This window comes from Colias philodice, chromosome 7 (genome assembly GCF_061535455.1).
Source record: "Colias philodice isolate Cphi_HAF_F1 chromosome 7, ilColPhil1 Martin Lab GWU primary, whole genome shotgun sequence".
Lineage (NCBI taxonomy): Eukaryota > Metazoa > Arthropoda > Insecta > Lepidoptera > Pieridae > Colias > Colias philodice.
The window spans coordinates 9225026-9241666 of record NC_143092.1 but is presented as its reverse complement, the minus strand read 5'-3'; the positions used below and the strand labels follow the sequence as shown (position 1 = coordinate 9241666).

At 32.3% G+C, this 16641-nt stretch overlaps 2 protein-coding genes across 2 annotated transcripts; both read left to right on the top strand.

Annotated features, from left to right (window-relative positions):
- On the top strand, positions 1 to 3308 carry LOC149487265 (uncharacterized). Its single transcript, XM_089697560.1, has 4 exons — positions 1 to 156; positions 591 to 707; positions 1143 to 1277; positions 2999 to 3308. Exons 1-4 carry the CDS (start codon positions 145 to 147, stop codon positions 3212 to 3214), a joined length of 480 nt encoding a protein of 159 aa, XP_089553686.1. The 5' UTR covers positions 1 to 144; the 3' UTR covers positions 3215 to 3308.
- A 1307-nt stretch (positions 3309 to 4615) lies between these two features.
- Positions 4616 to 15267, top strand: LOC149487264 (endothelin-converting enzyme homolog). The gene is made up of 15 exons (XM_089697559.1): positions 4616 to 5076; positions 5624 to 5720; positions 5864 to 5958; positions 6209 to 6330; positions 9090 to 9273; positions 9538 to 9796; positions 10103 to 10391; positions 10636 to 10929; positions 11319 to 11513; positions 11837 to 12173; positions 12285 to 12333; positions 12406 to 12473; positions 12709 to 12839; positions 13077 to 13241; positions 13872 to 15267. Exons 1-15 carry the CDS (start codon positions 5025 to 5027, stop codon positions 14043 to 14045), a joined length of 2511 nt encoding a protein of 836 aa, XP_089553685.1. The 5' UTR covers positions 4616 to 5024; the 3' UTR covers positions 14046 to 15267.
- Positions 15268 to 16641: the final 1374 nt, after the last annotated feature.

Below are 16641 nucleotides of genomic sequence, written 5' to 3'. Positions count from 1 at the left end.
CGCCCTTGCGGACATAACACACACCTAAAATTAAATCGACCTAGGATACCTAGAAATATAGCTAAATACCTAAATGGTATATAAGGTGCGCGCGCGCAATATTGACCATACCACATTCTTACTTCGGTAGCAACGGTCAGAAACATGCGTGCCTTCGTAAGTTACTTTTTATATAGAATGTATCAATTTCATAATTTTCTTTATATTTTACAGTGTTTAAGACGAAAAAAGTTAAAAGCTCTATTTTATAAGTATTTTTTATATAGCTACGTGAAATTTCGCGTTTTGAAACGATATTTTTGTTTCTATTTATGAAACTACCCTCCAAATAATAACTTCTAATATCTGAAAATTTCTACAGTAAATTTTAGACCTTTCTCAAAAAGCTAATTAATTGGAAAGTAAGAAATTGTAGATAACATTGCTTATTCATTCCTATTTAAATATTTTTTATATCCATCTTATATCCGGAATCCAGAAAACAAGAGAATTTTTCTCTACAAAAAACTTACACTATTCTCAATATGCAATTAAATTATAGACTACAAAATACCTCATCTTTTCTCAAGTTACCCCAATTATACTTACAGATCCTGTTCGCCCTCCTCGCTGTGGCTGCGGCCAAGCCCAAACCCGGCTACCTTGGAGGCTTGGGCCTGGGAGGATATGGATACTCCGGATACTCGAGCTACGCTGCAGCCCCAGCTGTAAGTAGACCTCTGGAGCTTCAGTAGTAGATAAGGGTTGATGCTGTAAGGTGTACAATCAAATATAAATATTGTGTGTAAAAATGGATATTAACAAAATGATACCTAATTGTTTTCAGTTCCTAAAAGACTTCCTCTTTTCTAGTATTTTAATATTAACCAATAGAATAGTAGAATGTAAGGAACTTTTTCATCTTTAATATTTAACTTTTTGAAAAGTAATTTACAATTAGTAAATAAGTTATACTTACCCGATAATCAATTTTCAAGATCTTTGAATAGCACATTTTACCAAACAGAAAGTAAGTACATCTTCTTCCTTTACTAGGTACTTACTTTCTTCTGTTTCTGCTTTACAATTAACAAAATCTAAATAAATAGACGTTATCTGACAATATTACCTATCTATAACCTATTCTTTATTCTTCTTTACAGCTGAGCATCTCCCACCAGCCAGCCTACACGATTTCCCAGCCAGCTATCTCAGTGGCCCACGCTCCCGTGATCCAGGCTGCACCCGTGGCCGTTGCCCACGCGCCCGCTGCTACTAGCTACTCCTCCTTCCAAAGGGTATGTTACTATACACTGCTACCATATTATAATAATGTAATGCCTTTCCTATGATAAAGTTATACAATGTAATACTTCTATGGAACTATGTAATACTAATATTATTTCTGTAGCTGCTAGCTGGAGTTTTTATCTGTTAGGAGAATTTTGTTTTTGATAGTGGGACTTTCAGAACATCTTGTATCGTGTCTATGTGTGTGTGTGTGAGCGGGAGTTAGTTTTGCAACTAGCAATTAGGTATGACAAGCCGCATACAAAAACAAAAAGGAATAAAAGTTTAGGAGCAAATAATACTCTTGTACTGCAAATGTTAATTAGCAAACACAGTAAATGGTTAACGATGAAAACAAAGTTAAATTCGTAACTAAATGTGTAATATAATTCAGTTAGTATGAATTACTGGATGGAATACATTACTTATAGAGCAGACAGCACACATATGAATTAAATATTATAATATCCATATACGATGCCAAAACCACACCTTAGATACCACGCATAATCGTATTGATTATTTTTAGTCGTCTGTGAAATATACATAGCTATTAATGAAAGGCTTATAGTGTGTCTAAAGGCAACACTGACCTATCCAATTTCTTTTACTTTACAGTAATTGAGTAGTTTTTTTATAAAAAAATTATCTGACTGATTAACCAATATGGCAATTTATCTTATACATATCTTATTAATGGACAATACATCTACAGCCGTACAAATAAAAACTTGCTTATTCAAACCTTATGCAATGAATAGATATGATAAGAATAAATAAAGAATAAGGATGTCATAATTTCTTACAAATAAATTTGGAATAACGTCGATGTAACTATGCTCACGCTATGCAATAAGCGCGGAGCGGCAACGTAGCAATTCATTCACAAAATTATGAAAAACATTGAAATTGTCTACGGTTAAACCTTGGTGCTGTCATTTTGACGCTCGTTTGACTTCGTCGAATTTGTTGTGAAGTTTCATAATACGATGTTCTGTTTATTTATTTTTTAAATATTTATTTGAAATAATTTAAATATATCATTAAATATGCAAGCAAATGAAAGAGAACCCTATCCAATATCCGGAGAACAGAAGATAAACCCACCTTGAGATAGAGAGTTGCCAAATAACTGGTACTCAAAACATACAACTCCAAGCTTAGAAGATTTATATTTTCAACGAAAGTTTATATTATTGTGATAAGTTTAGAAATAAGTGTTTTATGTATGTATGGTTTGGCGCATGTCGTAAATAAATAAATCATTATAAATATCAAAAGGGTTTTTCATAATTTCGTATATTTTGACATTTCATACTAAATTTTCCATTTCAATAGGTACGTAATGAAATTATTAATTTGCTCAACTTTTTCTACTTCTCGTATTACTCTCATTGCTATTATCTCAAATTAAGATTGAAAATAGGTTCTAAAACTTGTAAAACACAGCACAATGTACTAAAAAATACGTTATAACTCAGTTATGTCAGACTTATACTAGGGTGGTAGCCGGAATAAGGACGAAATAGCATTAGTATATTACGAAGTTATACTAGGTTTCATTTATTACGTGTTTATTTGTATGATTTTTCCTTATTCTAAGTTTATTCTTTTCATAAAATGTTATAACTCGTTTATTTGTACGGCTGTTTCAGTTTAAGTTTAAGATTGATGCTGAATCTTCTTACTATTTTTGTAACAATTATCTAAATCCAATCGTTGCCCACAGGTGATCCACCCAGTCTCACAACCCGTAGTCCATGCTGCGCCTATCGCAGTGGCCCAACCTGTGGTCCACGCTGCGCCAATCGCTGTGGCCCAACCTGTGCTCCAAGCCGCCCCAGCCGTCATCTCGCATGCTCCTCTCGCCACCTACGCCCAATCATACGGCCATGGTTTGTCATCATACGGCCATGGTTTGGCTTCAATCGGCCATGGTTGGTAAACCTAGGATTAATTTAAACTAATTTTGTTTGTATATGCGTTGAGATCATGCCCGTAATGGCGGGGTGGTGCAAATAAATATTTATAATATTCAATGCTGTGTTTTAATGACCCTATGCTTGACGTAGACGTTTTCATTATTTATTCAGGTAGCCTAGAAATTTATCGATTTTTAATAATGCTGGGACAACATAATACATACGTGAAGGGTGGGTTTTTATAAATACACTTTTGTACACTTTATCATCTTTAAATGTATTATAATACTAGCAGCTATCGGCTAAATATTTTTAGAAATTTATCTACCAGAAAAAAATTTAATTAAAAAAAATATATTAGCTCTTTAAAAATCTTTCAGAAATGGGAAAATAATTTTGAGAATAGTTGAAGTTGCTTGTACTAGTTAGTAGTATTAAAACTGTTTTTTACTATCCCATGGAAAAGTGCAAACATTCACGCAAATCACAACACGGTAGCGTGATTCCGATGACAGCAATATTCCTTGGATGAATGGAGCAAATCGGTATTTAATGCATTGTTGAATCGATAAAACAGCACATCACTAAACATCGCGTGTTCAACCATATCAGCCTTACTGTCCTTTGACCTGGGTCTATAGTGACACCATAATATTATTTTTTTATAGGATTTAAATTTAGGATAGGATTTAATATTAGATTTTAAATATTTTTATATGTTGTTATGTTTATTTATATGTTATTATGTTATGTTATTTTATTTTTATATGTTATCGAATCATTTTTTTTTATTTATCCAACACAAAGACAGTATTGTACAATTTATTTCATACTAGCGGTCCGCCCCGGCTTCGCCCGTGGTACATGTTTACGTTTTCTCTACATAAGAACCATCCTCGTACTTCAAGGAATATAATAAAAAAAGAATTATCGAAATCGGTTCAGCCGTTCTCGAGTTATGCGCTTACCAACACATTTTGCGATTCATTTTTATATATATTTATATTTCATATAACGACCTTTAATATTTATTCATCTCTTTTACCGTAAAATACTTTTTTAAATTGAATTACACATCGTATTGTAAAAGAAATAAGTTATAAACTCCTTATACTCTTTGCCCTGATAGTACGAAAATAATACCAGAAGAATACCAGAAGAATAGAATATAACGTACTAAGAAAATAATTATGTCTTAACGTATTCTGAAAAAATATTCAAGAGAGATCCATTGTTCAAAAAAATTCTAACAAATTGTTTGATACTGTGAAAAGACGATGAAATGAAAATTTGCGCTTACAATATGAAATGTGTAGCTACTATTAGAGAAATTCATATCTTTCTTAGATATGGATAATATAACATTATGGAATGAAAGTTTGAAAAAACAGAAACATGAAATAAAGTCTACCTATAGGTACATTATTTGAAAAAAATATTTCCTAAGTAACTTGGCCTTTGTCTGTTCTTTATTTTTTCCTTATACCTAGTTAAATTTACCTAAACATATACTTATTTTCATCCCGGGTGACGCCTGGACGAGCAGCTAGTATCAAATACATTTGAATAATCAATCTTATCAACAAGACCACTAATTAAAACTATGACACAGATTCATGAATTCTTTATAAATTGTCCCCAAAACTACTACCTCATATACACACCTGAAAGCACAGTATATTCAGTAACCACTACTTTCAGTAACTCAAATACCTTCAAACCGAAAACACCTGAACATGAAATTCATAGAAAAACCAGTGTTATTACGTACGTAATAATGGTAAAAATCGTATATCTGAAGATATACAAAATTAATAGTTTATAGTTCGAACTATGAACGCGTGGCCTAATGAAGACGGCGATGGAATGGGACCTACTGTTACACGTTAGTATATTCAGCTCATTAAAACTGTTATTAAACTATATTACATTCATATATTAATGTGTATTTCCAAAGTAAAAATTAGACATACCTGCAAAATTATTTTCAGTTCCGACAATATGTACAAAACACCATTTCGGTCTTCTTATCTAGCAACAATATTTTTCGTACATATTATAATAGAGGTATTTTAAAATTTTCACAGCTGTTTTCATGTACACGATATAATTCGTGAAATTGTTGTTACGTTGAACTTTATGATTTCCTGAAAAGTGAACTTGAACAAAGTAAAATACTAACATACTAACATAAATAAGAGAGACTTCAACCAATTCACACAAATTTTGTTTCAACAACAAGAACAAAAGAGAAAGTTATCATTTTAAAATTAGAATTCGAACTTCTTCTTTTGTTTTTTTTTTATAGAGTAGGAAAATAAAATTTATGACTTGCCAGCTTCAAACATTAAACGAAAGTATAAATTTAACCAAAATTGTGCCCCTTTCAATATCGTCGGTGTTCTATATTTGAAATGTTATATTTTTTTAAGGCACAAATAGTGCAAAGGTCCCAACTCCGCCGCTGAAAAATGGTAGTGATTTACGTGAATCAGGGTATTTAATAGCTGTCGGGTCCAGAACTGCCAGGTAAAATATTTACAATAATTTAAAGTATGATTAATTCGATATAAAATTTTATTCTTATAACTTGTGGCAAACTTCTAACAAATAAAAGCATAGTTGATATTTGTTTTTTAATTTAATTGTTTAATTTTTTGCATTAATTTCAGGTTTAGAAGAAAACATAAAAATAAAATGTTATTAACATGTTTATTCATATTACTATTACTGTTGTTAAGTCTTTTTATAACAATGACTGTTTTATGTAAGTGATCACTTTAAATTTAAAATTATTATTATTACAAAACGTGTTTTTTATCCATATTAATTTCTATTAAAAAAATTTATGGTGCTGGCCAGCATAATTCAACTGAAAAAAAAACATAATAGCCGCCATTTTGGCGCCAAATCTGTGTAGAATTTTTTATTAAACTTTTGTCGAATCAAATTATTATTTAAAATTGCTAAGCAGGTACAAGTTTCTAGTAAAATTATATTTCTTTTATGAAAAACAGATGTAAAACAAAAGCGTCACAAAACAGAAGGAGTCTGTGAAAGCAAGGAATGTTTACGTTCAGCCGCCAATCTGGCTTTGTCGATGGACCAAAGTGTGGACCCTTGTAGTGATTTTTATCAGGTAATATTTATATTTATTATTGTATTTGAGAATACATTTATTTGTTGGCGTTATAATTGTTAATTGGTAAAAAATAACATGGCGTGAAAGGGGAAATGACAATGATTCATGCATTGGTTAAAATTCTTAATTAAACATCTGAGTATACCATCAGATGTACAATGTACATATTGAATGTGCCTACGTTTTACCAGTTAACTTTTTTATAAGCTCACAGAAAAAGTTTTAACCCTTAAGACTTTTCTTTTAGAGAGTGTTTACTTTTTATACTTGCAAGAACATTCAATTTAACTTTGGAATAACTTTATTATAAAGCACTTAGTATATTATTGAAACAAAACTTTTTTACAGTCACGGCTAATTTACGTGACTAACACCTATTTAAGCCTATTAAGCCTTTGACCTTTGACTTTGTGTACGTCAGTATTGTTATGTATTCTTTTCTTATAGTCAATGAACTCCTTTTGTGTAGTTTTTCAATATTTTTTATAAATGTTTATGTTGGAAAATGAGCGAGACAAGTCAATAACTGCGTTAAAAACAACCGACTTCAAACTTACACTTGCAACATTTACAAATACAGACAAAAATGCTCATAAAATAAAAACTACTGGGCCTATCCGAATAAAATTTTTATGGGACCAATTCGACACCATCCCGCATCGAACAAAAAAAGAATCGCGTAAATCGGTTCAGAAACCACGGAGTAATCGGTGTACATATATAAAAAAAAAAAAAAAAAAAACATACCGGCCGAATTGATAACCTCCTCCTTTTTTTGAAGTCGGTTAATAAAAATATATGAGACACAGTGATGCGCAAAATTATAAAAGTACGATACTCATAGATAAATTATTTTAAACTTATGTTTATAGTTAAAACTATCATTGATCATTTGCTAACGAGTTTATATTCATCTCTTTATGCTTTACAATCAGCGCAAAATTATCTTTCCATTACACATACCCTAAGGGGCCGTTCAAGTATTACGTAAGCAGATTTCTTACCATTTTTTACCCCCCCGCCCCCCTTGTCATCAAAAGTAAGCAAAGCACTTACCCCCTCCCCCTATGCTTACGTAAACATTTTTAGTAATAAATGTTTTTTTTTTATATTGTTATTTTTAAAATTGGATAATTCATGAAAATATTAGGTTTAACTGATACACATAGGGTAAATGACAAACAAATATAATCAGAAATAAAGAACATAACAGTTAACATCCATACTTATATTATAAATGCGAAAGTAACTCTGTCTGTCTGTCTGTTACTCAATCACGCCTAAACTACTGAACCAATTTTCATGAAATTTGGTATGGAGATATTTTGATACCCGAGAAAGGACATAGGCTACTTTTTATCCCAGGAAAATGACGCAATCCCGGAAATCCCACGGGAACGGGAACTATGCGGGTTTTTCTTTGACTGCGCGGGCGAAGCCGCGGGCGGAAAGCTAGTAAATAATATTTTTGGAACACATTAACAGTCTTCAGTCCATAAAACCTGCATCCACGATTCTAAGTTATCGTTGACATTGGATTGCTGCTCAGTGTTGTGAGTCTGCTAATTCCCCATAGAAACCCTTCACATACAGATTACAGATATTGAAAACACCGTGTATTTTGTGACTAATTGCCGGAGTCGATCTTAAGAAATAAAATAATATCAATCATTTACCTTTTTACTTTGAGATAGGCCATCATTTTAATTGTTACAGAACGTAAAGAGAAACTCTGTACTTATATTTACCCACCTTGGAAAAAAAATGAAGCAGATTGGATTTATTTTTAGTCGCCGCTTGCAATTCTTCTTCAATTCTCTTAGATACAATAATATCTAGTTCCTTATCTGACTTTGCTTGTAATTTATATATTCGCCAAACTTCGTTAACTAACTTTTGTACATTTTGCACTCTCGTCCCAGTATGAGATTTTTAAAAACTTTCGAACAGTTTTTGGTATAACTTGGATTTGACAAGTGAATAGCGCACGGTAATTTCCCTAATGCGCGGTAATTCCCCTAACCAGTTCTCAAAGCGAGTGCCTACGCATTAAATGTTTTATTTGCGGGAATCCCCGAAAAAACTTAAATAACTAACGATGACGTAATCATCATCTAGACCCCCCATCCCCCATGTCATCCAAAATAAGCAAAACAGAGACCCCCCCACCCCCCCTTGATGCTTACGTAATACTTGAACGGCCCCTAATAGTACCACGTTTCGTCATATTTTTACGCATTTAAATAATAATAATGAAAAGGCAGACGTCCATAGTCCCCATAGACCCAACCTACCGATCCACTGAACACCTCCTTCCATAACCCAGATTTTTAATTCCCATATTTTACAATAGTCCTGCATCGGCCGCGGACTGCCCAGGGCTGTATCTCTATAGTGCAGTCATGGGCAGGCTGCGGCTGGTGTCCCAAAACACATTAAAATTCTCTAAAGGGCCTCTGCGTGTTGGACCTGTGTCCCCACGTAAGCCTCCCAAAGGACCGGGTACCTTCCTTCTGGTGGTACCCGTGTATTATGGAGAGAAACATAATAATAGTATAGTATTATATCTGCGAGTGCTCTGCTCCCGTTAGTCTTAGTATGATATATAGCCTATAGCCTTCCTCGATATATGGGCTGTCTAACACTGAAATAATTTTTCAAATCGGACCAATTGGTTCCTGAGATTAGCGCGTTCAATAAACAAACTCTTCAGCTTTATAATATTAGTATAGATAATACAAACATTCAAACTTCAGTACGTCTGCGGCAACTGGGCGCAAGAGCATCCTCGTCCAGACGCCTATAGATCGTATGATTGGTTCAGAGAGAAGCAAATCAAGGTGTACACGCTTGTACGTGACTTTCTGCATAAGAATACTACTGACCAACCAAAGCCAGTGCAGCAGGCTAAAGATGTGTATACTGCTTGTATGGATACAGGTATAATATGAAAAAATACCTATCTATATTAAGAGCATGTCAATAAAATTACGTACATAATACTTATAATTATTAATATATGAAACAAAAAACTCAAACATAGCTTTAAACGCTTCAAACAACGCTATAATAATATACGCTTTATTATAAAAATAAACTTTTATGCATGTTGTTAAGGGACAAATAAAGCTATGAAAATTACACAAACCCTTAAGTACTTTATATTTTCATTGATATAAATAAAATTTTTACTTACTTTTTCAGACAAATTAGACAAACGAGGGTTAAAACCGGTTCTCAAAGTATTGGAAAATTTAGGACTACCCTCATATCCAACGTATTTAAATTTAACAGAAGTAGATTATTCTACTTACACATTCGACTGGGTAGAGACGGTAATTAAAATAAAAACTCAGCTAGGAATGGATGTTCTAATAGGATTCGATATTATCACAGATCCTGTGAATTCATCAGTTTATAGACTTATTATGGGAACTCCAGAAACTACGAATCCCTTTCCAAGGTACAATAAAGCACAATTTTAAATACTTCTTTGTTATTAAAATATTTAAAAAAAGATTTAAGTGGCAATCAGATTTGCTTTTCCTTCATTTTTTTAATGAAACTTTTTTAGGCTCTTTGAGAGTAAAATTACAAGTTCGCGTCATGGCAATACCGTCACGTCATGGAGTAAGGCGACGATTTTGGTATCTTTGAATCTTGCCAAAAAAGTTACACTTATGACACGTGTGCTCGGCACACATGCTTTTTTTGTCGATAAAAACAAAATTCCAACAGATAGCGCTTAACATACAATTTTTTATTCCAGTATGTACACGGAAAAGAAACACCATGGTAGTAGACATCGTTATAAAATACCTAATTTCAATAAAAAATTAAAACAAGAGTTTAATAATAAAGCAGAATATGGAAATAGCAAAGAAATAGATGAAGACAAAGAATCTGAAATATATCAATTATTTTACGCTCATCTTATAAAACTATTTGCTTTAGAGACGGATGATGGTAAAAGATCGAATTTAACTGATGTGGAAATCGATCAGAATTCACTTTTAGCTGCTGCTGAATATTATTCTATTTACTATGATCTGACTGCGGTAATGATACTTATATTAATCGTTTATAATTATACAGATTTCAATAGAATTTATTTCCACAAAATCTTCGTTAATATTACGTTTACTATTTCATCACAATTAACTTGTGAACTTCTTACACATCTGAATGTGCAGTGCCTATGACTTTTCTCATATTTGTGTAATCTCCAATCAATCCTGTGATAATTCTTAAGAGAAACCGGATAAAAATCATGTAATTCAATTTCATATTTCTCAATTTCAGCTTGAATCAGACAACTCAACCAACATAGATGAAGAAGAATATATAAAAATACCAAATTACAAAGTAGACTATGTTCAAAAGTACACAGATTCTGTAGTTAAAGCAAACAATAAAACAGCTATACCAATATGGAAACGATATTTAGAAGGAGTATTCAATATAAGTGAAGTGACGCTAGATTTTAAAAAGGATAAAATTTTAATTTCTGCACCAGATTTTGCGTATATGGCGGCTATGGCAGCGTACACTGCTATGATATCTCCTGTAGTTATTGAACTATATATTTGGGTTAAGGTAAATATTAATATCATTAAGTAATAAACTAATGAGAACACTTTTCTATCTCATACTCCGTCAGTCGGTACATCTAATAAACTGCAAACTTCATCACGCAGCTTACAATTAAATCTATGTTTAACACATTTCCAACGATACTCATATTCATATTATTAATCGAAAATTATATTGATTCTTGAAATATCCAGCTACAAAATAATGTTAATTTTTAATTCAAATTAACGTCTACATGCAAGTATGCATACAGGTCATGTGACTTCATGACGCAGTACGCATGAAAGAAATACTTAACAAACTTCCAATCATACACATCAGACAGATTAAAATATATTATTGAAAAGTGTATTTTCAATAAAATATCCTCATTAAGTGTTTCCTACAACAAGGTAGTAGAAGTCCTAGCACTTCACACGACAACAGAACTGTCCGCTCTATACAAGCGTACGTCTACTGAGCTGCATACAGGTCATGTGACGTCATCACGCAGTTTACAATGCGCTAATGTGGTTAATGACATGCTCGGTATGGCGGTGGCTTATGCTATCGCTGATCAGAACTTCTTTAATGTTACCAAGCCTAAGGTAAGAACTTGGATTAAATTGTTATGTTAGTTATTAGGTTTCGGTTATTTAAGTGGCAAAATTAATGATAATTTTATTGTGAGTCAATTTAATTCGTATTAATTTCCTCTGTTTTCTTTGTTTTGATTTCTATTTTTCAGTTATTAATGCTTTCTCAGCATTAGTTTATTGATGTTTTCCTTGGAATTTCAGTTTAAACTTTATATCGATTACCAATAAATTAGATGCTTCTAAACTTTATGACGTTATAAAAGCTTTTGTAGCAAAACCTATTTGACCATCAAATAATAATTAAAAAAGTTAATTAATTATTTAACTTTCAGATAGAATCAATGCTACACGAACTAAAGAACGCATTAGCCCATCTCATAGGAATGACTAAATGGATGGACGATGACACTAAATTAGCTACTTATAGGAAAATTATAGAAATGAAAACATTAGTAGGTTTTCCAGACTGGCTATTAGAAGAAGGAAGACTAGAGAATCATTATAAGGGCCTAGAAATAGACACAGGGAAACATTTAGAAAATCTCGTTAATATAGTACAAGTTAAAACTAAAAAAGCTTTAGATAAATTTCGAAGGGGAAATAATTATACTTGGGCTACTGTTCCTACTGAAGTTAACGCATATCATACGTTTCAAGAGAATACTATAAGTGAGTTTGAAATAAATAAAAATGTTTTTAATAATATGTGTAAAAATGTTTTTAATAATATGTGGTTTAAATTTCATAAATATTAAATTGTTTCAAATGTTTTGGACGCAGCTGTACCTTTAGTTATGTTACAGCATCCTTTCTTCGATTTAGGACTGGAGTATGTTATTTTTATTATTGTTAGATTTGTTTATAAGGATATCCTTGCTAATTCAATTGCATATATTTTTAGTTCGTTAAATTACGGATCGCTAGGCGCTGTTCTTGGACACGAAATAACTCATGGATTTGATAGTTTTGGTAAGTGCTGCTTTATATTAGACATTAGTATTTAGTATAAAACAATTTTGAACTTCAATATAAATTTTGAACTTAAATTGTAAAAAAACCTAAACACTTTCTGACACAAATCTAAATTTAATCACAATTATTTTTAATCACAACAATTTTAATCCTGTTTTAAGTTAAACGCTAATTTATACCCATAGTACTTTAAAGTTTAAACTTATTATTACTCACAATATTTCTTACCCAGGTCGACAATTCGACAAAAACGGTAATCTCATACCATGGTGGTCGAACGCCACAGTCGAAGCATACGTCAATAAAACTCAATGCTTCATCAATCAGTACTCATCATTTTATATTCCACAAATCAAAAAGCATGTGAGTAGTTTTCGATTTTTTTGTTAGAAGTAGAAAACTAGGTTAATGTATCATTTAGAATTACAAATATTTTAATATTTCGAATACAGCATTAGATCAATTTTAGCGAATTTATTTGAAGGATCTAAAATCGACCCAGATCCGTGTATACCAAAATGTATTTTAATAATTAATTTATAAACTTTTATAAAAATACAGTGTAAAGGAAAATAGCTACTAAGAAAAGAATAATTGCAGGTAGATGGCAAAAAAACACTAGGTGAGAATATAGCAGATAACGGAGGAGTTAAAGAGGCATTTGTAGCTTTCAAAGAACATTTGCGAAAATTTGGACCAGAACTAAAATTGCCGGGTTTTGAGCATCTCTCGTCAGAACAGTTGTTCTTTTTATCCTATGGTAATGTAAGTACAAATATTGAATACAGTTTTAAAGAGTTAATTGTTATATTATGTTGTATAATGTTTTCAGGAATTCTGATTTTTATTTTTTATTAAACTGCTTATTGTTGAAGGTTTATTTGTAGTTATAATTGTTCAATTATTTAGCCAAATCCTCCAATTATTTTAAATACTAGAAGGCATCATAAAACAATTAATAACGTTTGCGAAAGTATGATGATGACCGCCTACTTCCCATTCTTTCACAACGACAGATGGTTTCATATTCTAGGATTTCCAGAAATGTTTTCTGCTATTGCTTTATGGACATAAGTGGTGACTCAAACTTTTAGATTGCCTTAAAGTAATTCAGTTTAATATTGTTCTATAGTATGTATTAGTAAACTCAATAAATGTGTTTTCTACATTTTTGACGTGACAACGTCTTATAATTCGATAGAGCCGCGTGCACGCACGAAAAAACATGACTCATGCGGCGTTACCTCGCTCTGAGGCGTTCCGTAAGGCTTGAAGTGCAAGCGAGAGCGCGGAACGAGCGACAAAGAAGCACAATCGGCCGTTGTCACGTTCAACTATCGTCAGTAAACCGGCTTTACAGACAACCAATTTTTTTTTATTCTGTGTTAATTCCAGCTATGGTGTGGTATTGCAACTCCAGAATCTTTAAAATCCGACTTAGAAGATGAACATGCTCCACAGCACTTACGCGCTCGCGGCGCTTTACAGAACTACGAGGAATTTGCTAGGGCTTTTCAGTGTCCACTCGGTTCTGTGATGAATCCTAGCAAACGATGTATTATATTCTAATTGAAATTTCATTTTAAATTATATTAGAAAGGAAAAATGGGCTAGGAAAATTATGGTTTTCAAGTATGGTAAGATTTGGGGTTAGAAAATTACTACGAGCAGTTTTCTAGGGCCTTATAATGTCCACCCGGATCTGTGATGAATCCTTGCGAACGATGTATTATAATCTAATTGGGATACTTATCGAGGGAAAGTAACTGCTGGCAAATTATGATTTTCAAGTCTGGCAAGATTTTGGGTTAGAAAAATATTACGAGCAGCGCCAAGCTGTATGATGCAATTTAGATTGTTTGAATACGGTTTGTTATTTTTTTATAATGTGATTTATAAGCGTTTAAAAAAATTTTCAGTGTTGCTATATTATTACCCAATAAGTTTTAATCTATTATTTTATTGAAAATATTTACTACTATACTTTTAATGACAACTTTCCTTGCTTAGAATATGTGTGCGAGAAACGATAAGGCAAAACAAATTTAAACTATCTCATTCACCTAGAGTTCAATGTATGAGACAATAATAACAATAGAATCTTAGAGTGTAAAATTGTAAATGCTTTTAAAATTGTATAATAAATGTTTAAATTATCTATACATATAATAAAATCGTAGGAAAGTCAAAACTGTACATTGAATATTTTTTTAAAAGAATACATAATCCATGATCTATAATCGATATAGAAGCCAAAAATATAGTTTTTAGAATTTTTGTCTGTTTGTCTGTTTGTCTGTTTGTCTGTTTGTCTGTATGTTTGTCCGAGCTAATCTCGAAAAGTACTGCATAGATTGACTTCAAATTTTGCATGAATATTACTAACAGGTCGTGTGAGGTTTTTTTAAACATAATATCATGCTATCACCTCCGGGGGAGGAGCTGTGAACCTTTACTTTTCTTACGTATTCCGTGAACTACGACAGCGTACAATCTAAAGACTCATGTTTAAATGTTGTTTTTGAGTAAGCCATGCTATTATCTAGCTTTACACTATAAAAACTACGTCATTTACGTTATTTGGGCAGAGAAACTGTTTAATGAATCTTAGTACTATAAAGACAAATTTGATTCAGCGCCATCTATGAGATTTCGTAAAAATCAAATCAATTTACATGTTAACACTACTGAACACAATGTTAAAAATTAATAATTTAAATATAATTATGTTATTTATTTATTTAACTCTTTAACCCATAATAAATCTTCCCTTCCCTATAAGGTGCGCTTATATAATTCGTGTGAATATACTACATTTTTAAAAGTGAGGGTAGATATTTTAAGTCAAACTAGACACCATTACAGTTAATCTAATATTGATTGTGTTCATTGGTTACATTTTTAAAAATCTTCGTGTTTTAATAATTCGATCACGAGGCGGGACTCTAATACAAAAAGGTTAGTTCGTTGATAATTATTATTCCTTCATCATTTACATGTTGTTAGTAAAAATATACTTTGACTGTTAATACTTTTGTTCAGTATTTATCTGTATGATTATTGCTTGGTAATTAATATATTTTCATGTCGTATACCTAATTATAAACATAAGTGTGATGTGAAACTAGCTGGATTTATTTTTACACACTCACAATCTTATATTTTGTGTTAATGTTAAAATAGTATTAATAGTGTAAATCATAATATTTTTTCAAAGTTAAAAATATTTCCTTTTTTCTGATGGTGTTGCCATCGAATTAAACCGCGCTGTCGTTTCGTTCACAAAAAGTCATGTTATTAGGACCGAATATGAAGCCGCCTCAACTTACGGAAACGAGAGTAACCTGCGTTGTCTGTTAGTTATTATATAGTCGAATTTAACGTTACATGGAAATTGGAATCTAAATATATGTATACCTACTTATATTAAATCTGTAGAGGTCAATTCTGCACATGAAATATATTTCCTAAATAACTATCACGAGGTGATTAGAGATCGACATCGACGTCAAAAATGTTTGTCCGTCTGTCTGTCTGTATAACCGTTATAGAAACAAAAACTACTCGACGGATTTAAACGAAACTTGGTACAATTATTTTTCATATTCGTGAGCAGAGCAGCAACTCCATTTTTAAGCTTTCGTCGCGTGTGCGTTCTTAATGCGTGTATCTTAATGGTTAAAGCTACACAGAAATCAAGTATGAAAGAAATGTTCTCCATATTATATAAAAAATATCTCCCGACATCATAAATGTCTATCTTTTATGGTTGAGCTTAGGAGTTCAAAGCTTTCTGATTATATTTGTCTACTAGCTGTCCCCGCGACTTCGTTCGCGTGGAATAGTGACTATGGGACCTATGACCATGGGCTCAGGGTGGGGCAACAATAAAAAATCATTTTTATTTTCATGCTCCCACTCCCGCGCCCACTCGCACTCCCACGCCATATGCCACGTTCAGTCCCAATCCCACGCCCACGCCCACTCCCCTTCACAATTAGTACCTACCAGATCAAAGCCAGGGTAAGCGCCCCACCCAGCCCCACCGTGGCTACGCCCATGCTGAATTACTACTAAACATACAATTATTGAGTAAATACGTACAACCATACTGTACTGTTGTACTACCATAAATAATTAAAAGAATTGTTATTAAAATTTCTTA

What these genes read in the sequence shown, in the direction of transcription:
- LOC149487265 (XM_089697560.1), top strand. An exon ending in GCTACGCTGCAGCCCCAGCT is followed by an intron (nt 708 to 1,142) that starts GTAAGTAGACCT and finishes TCTTCTTTACAG; the next exon opens with CTGAGCATCTCCCACCAGCC. An exon ending in GCTACTCCTCCTTCCAAAGG is followed by an intron (nt 1,278 to 2,998) that starts GTATGTTACTAT and finishes CGTTGCCCACAG; the next exon opens with GTGATCCACCCAGTCTCACA.
- LOC149487264 (XM_089697559.1), top strand. Translation starts at nt 5,025, where the DNA reads ATGAACGCGTGGCCTAATGAAGACGGCGATGGAATGGGACCTACTGTT. An exon ending in ACTACGAATCCCTTTCCAAG is followed by an intron (nt 9,797 to 10,102) that starts GTACAATAAAGC and finishes TTTTTATTCCAG; the next exon opens with TATGTACACGGAAAAGAAAC. An exon ending in TTAATGTTACCAAGCCTAAG is followed by an intron (nt 11,514 to 11,836) that starts GTAAGAACTTGG and finishes TTTAACTTTCAG; the next exon opens with ATAGAATCAATGCTACACGA.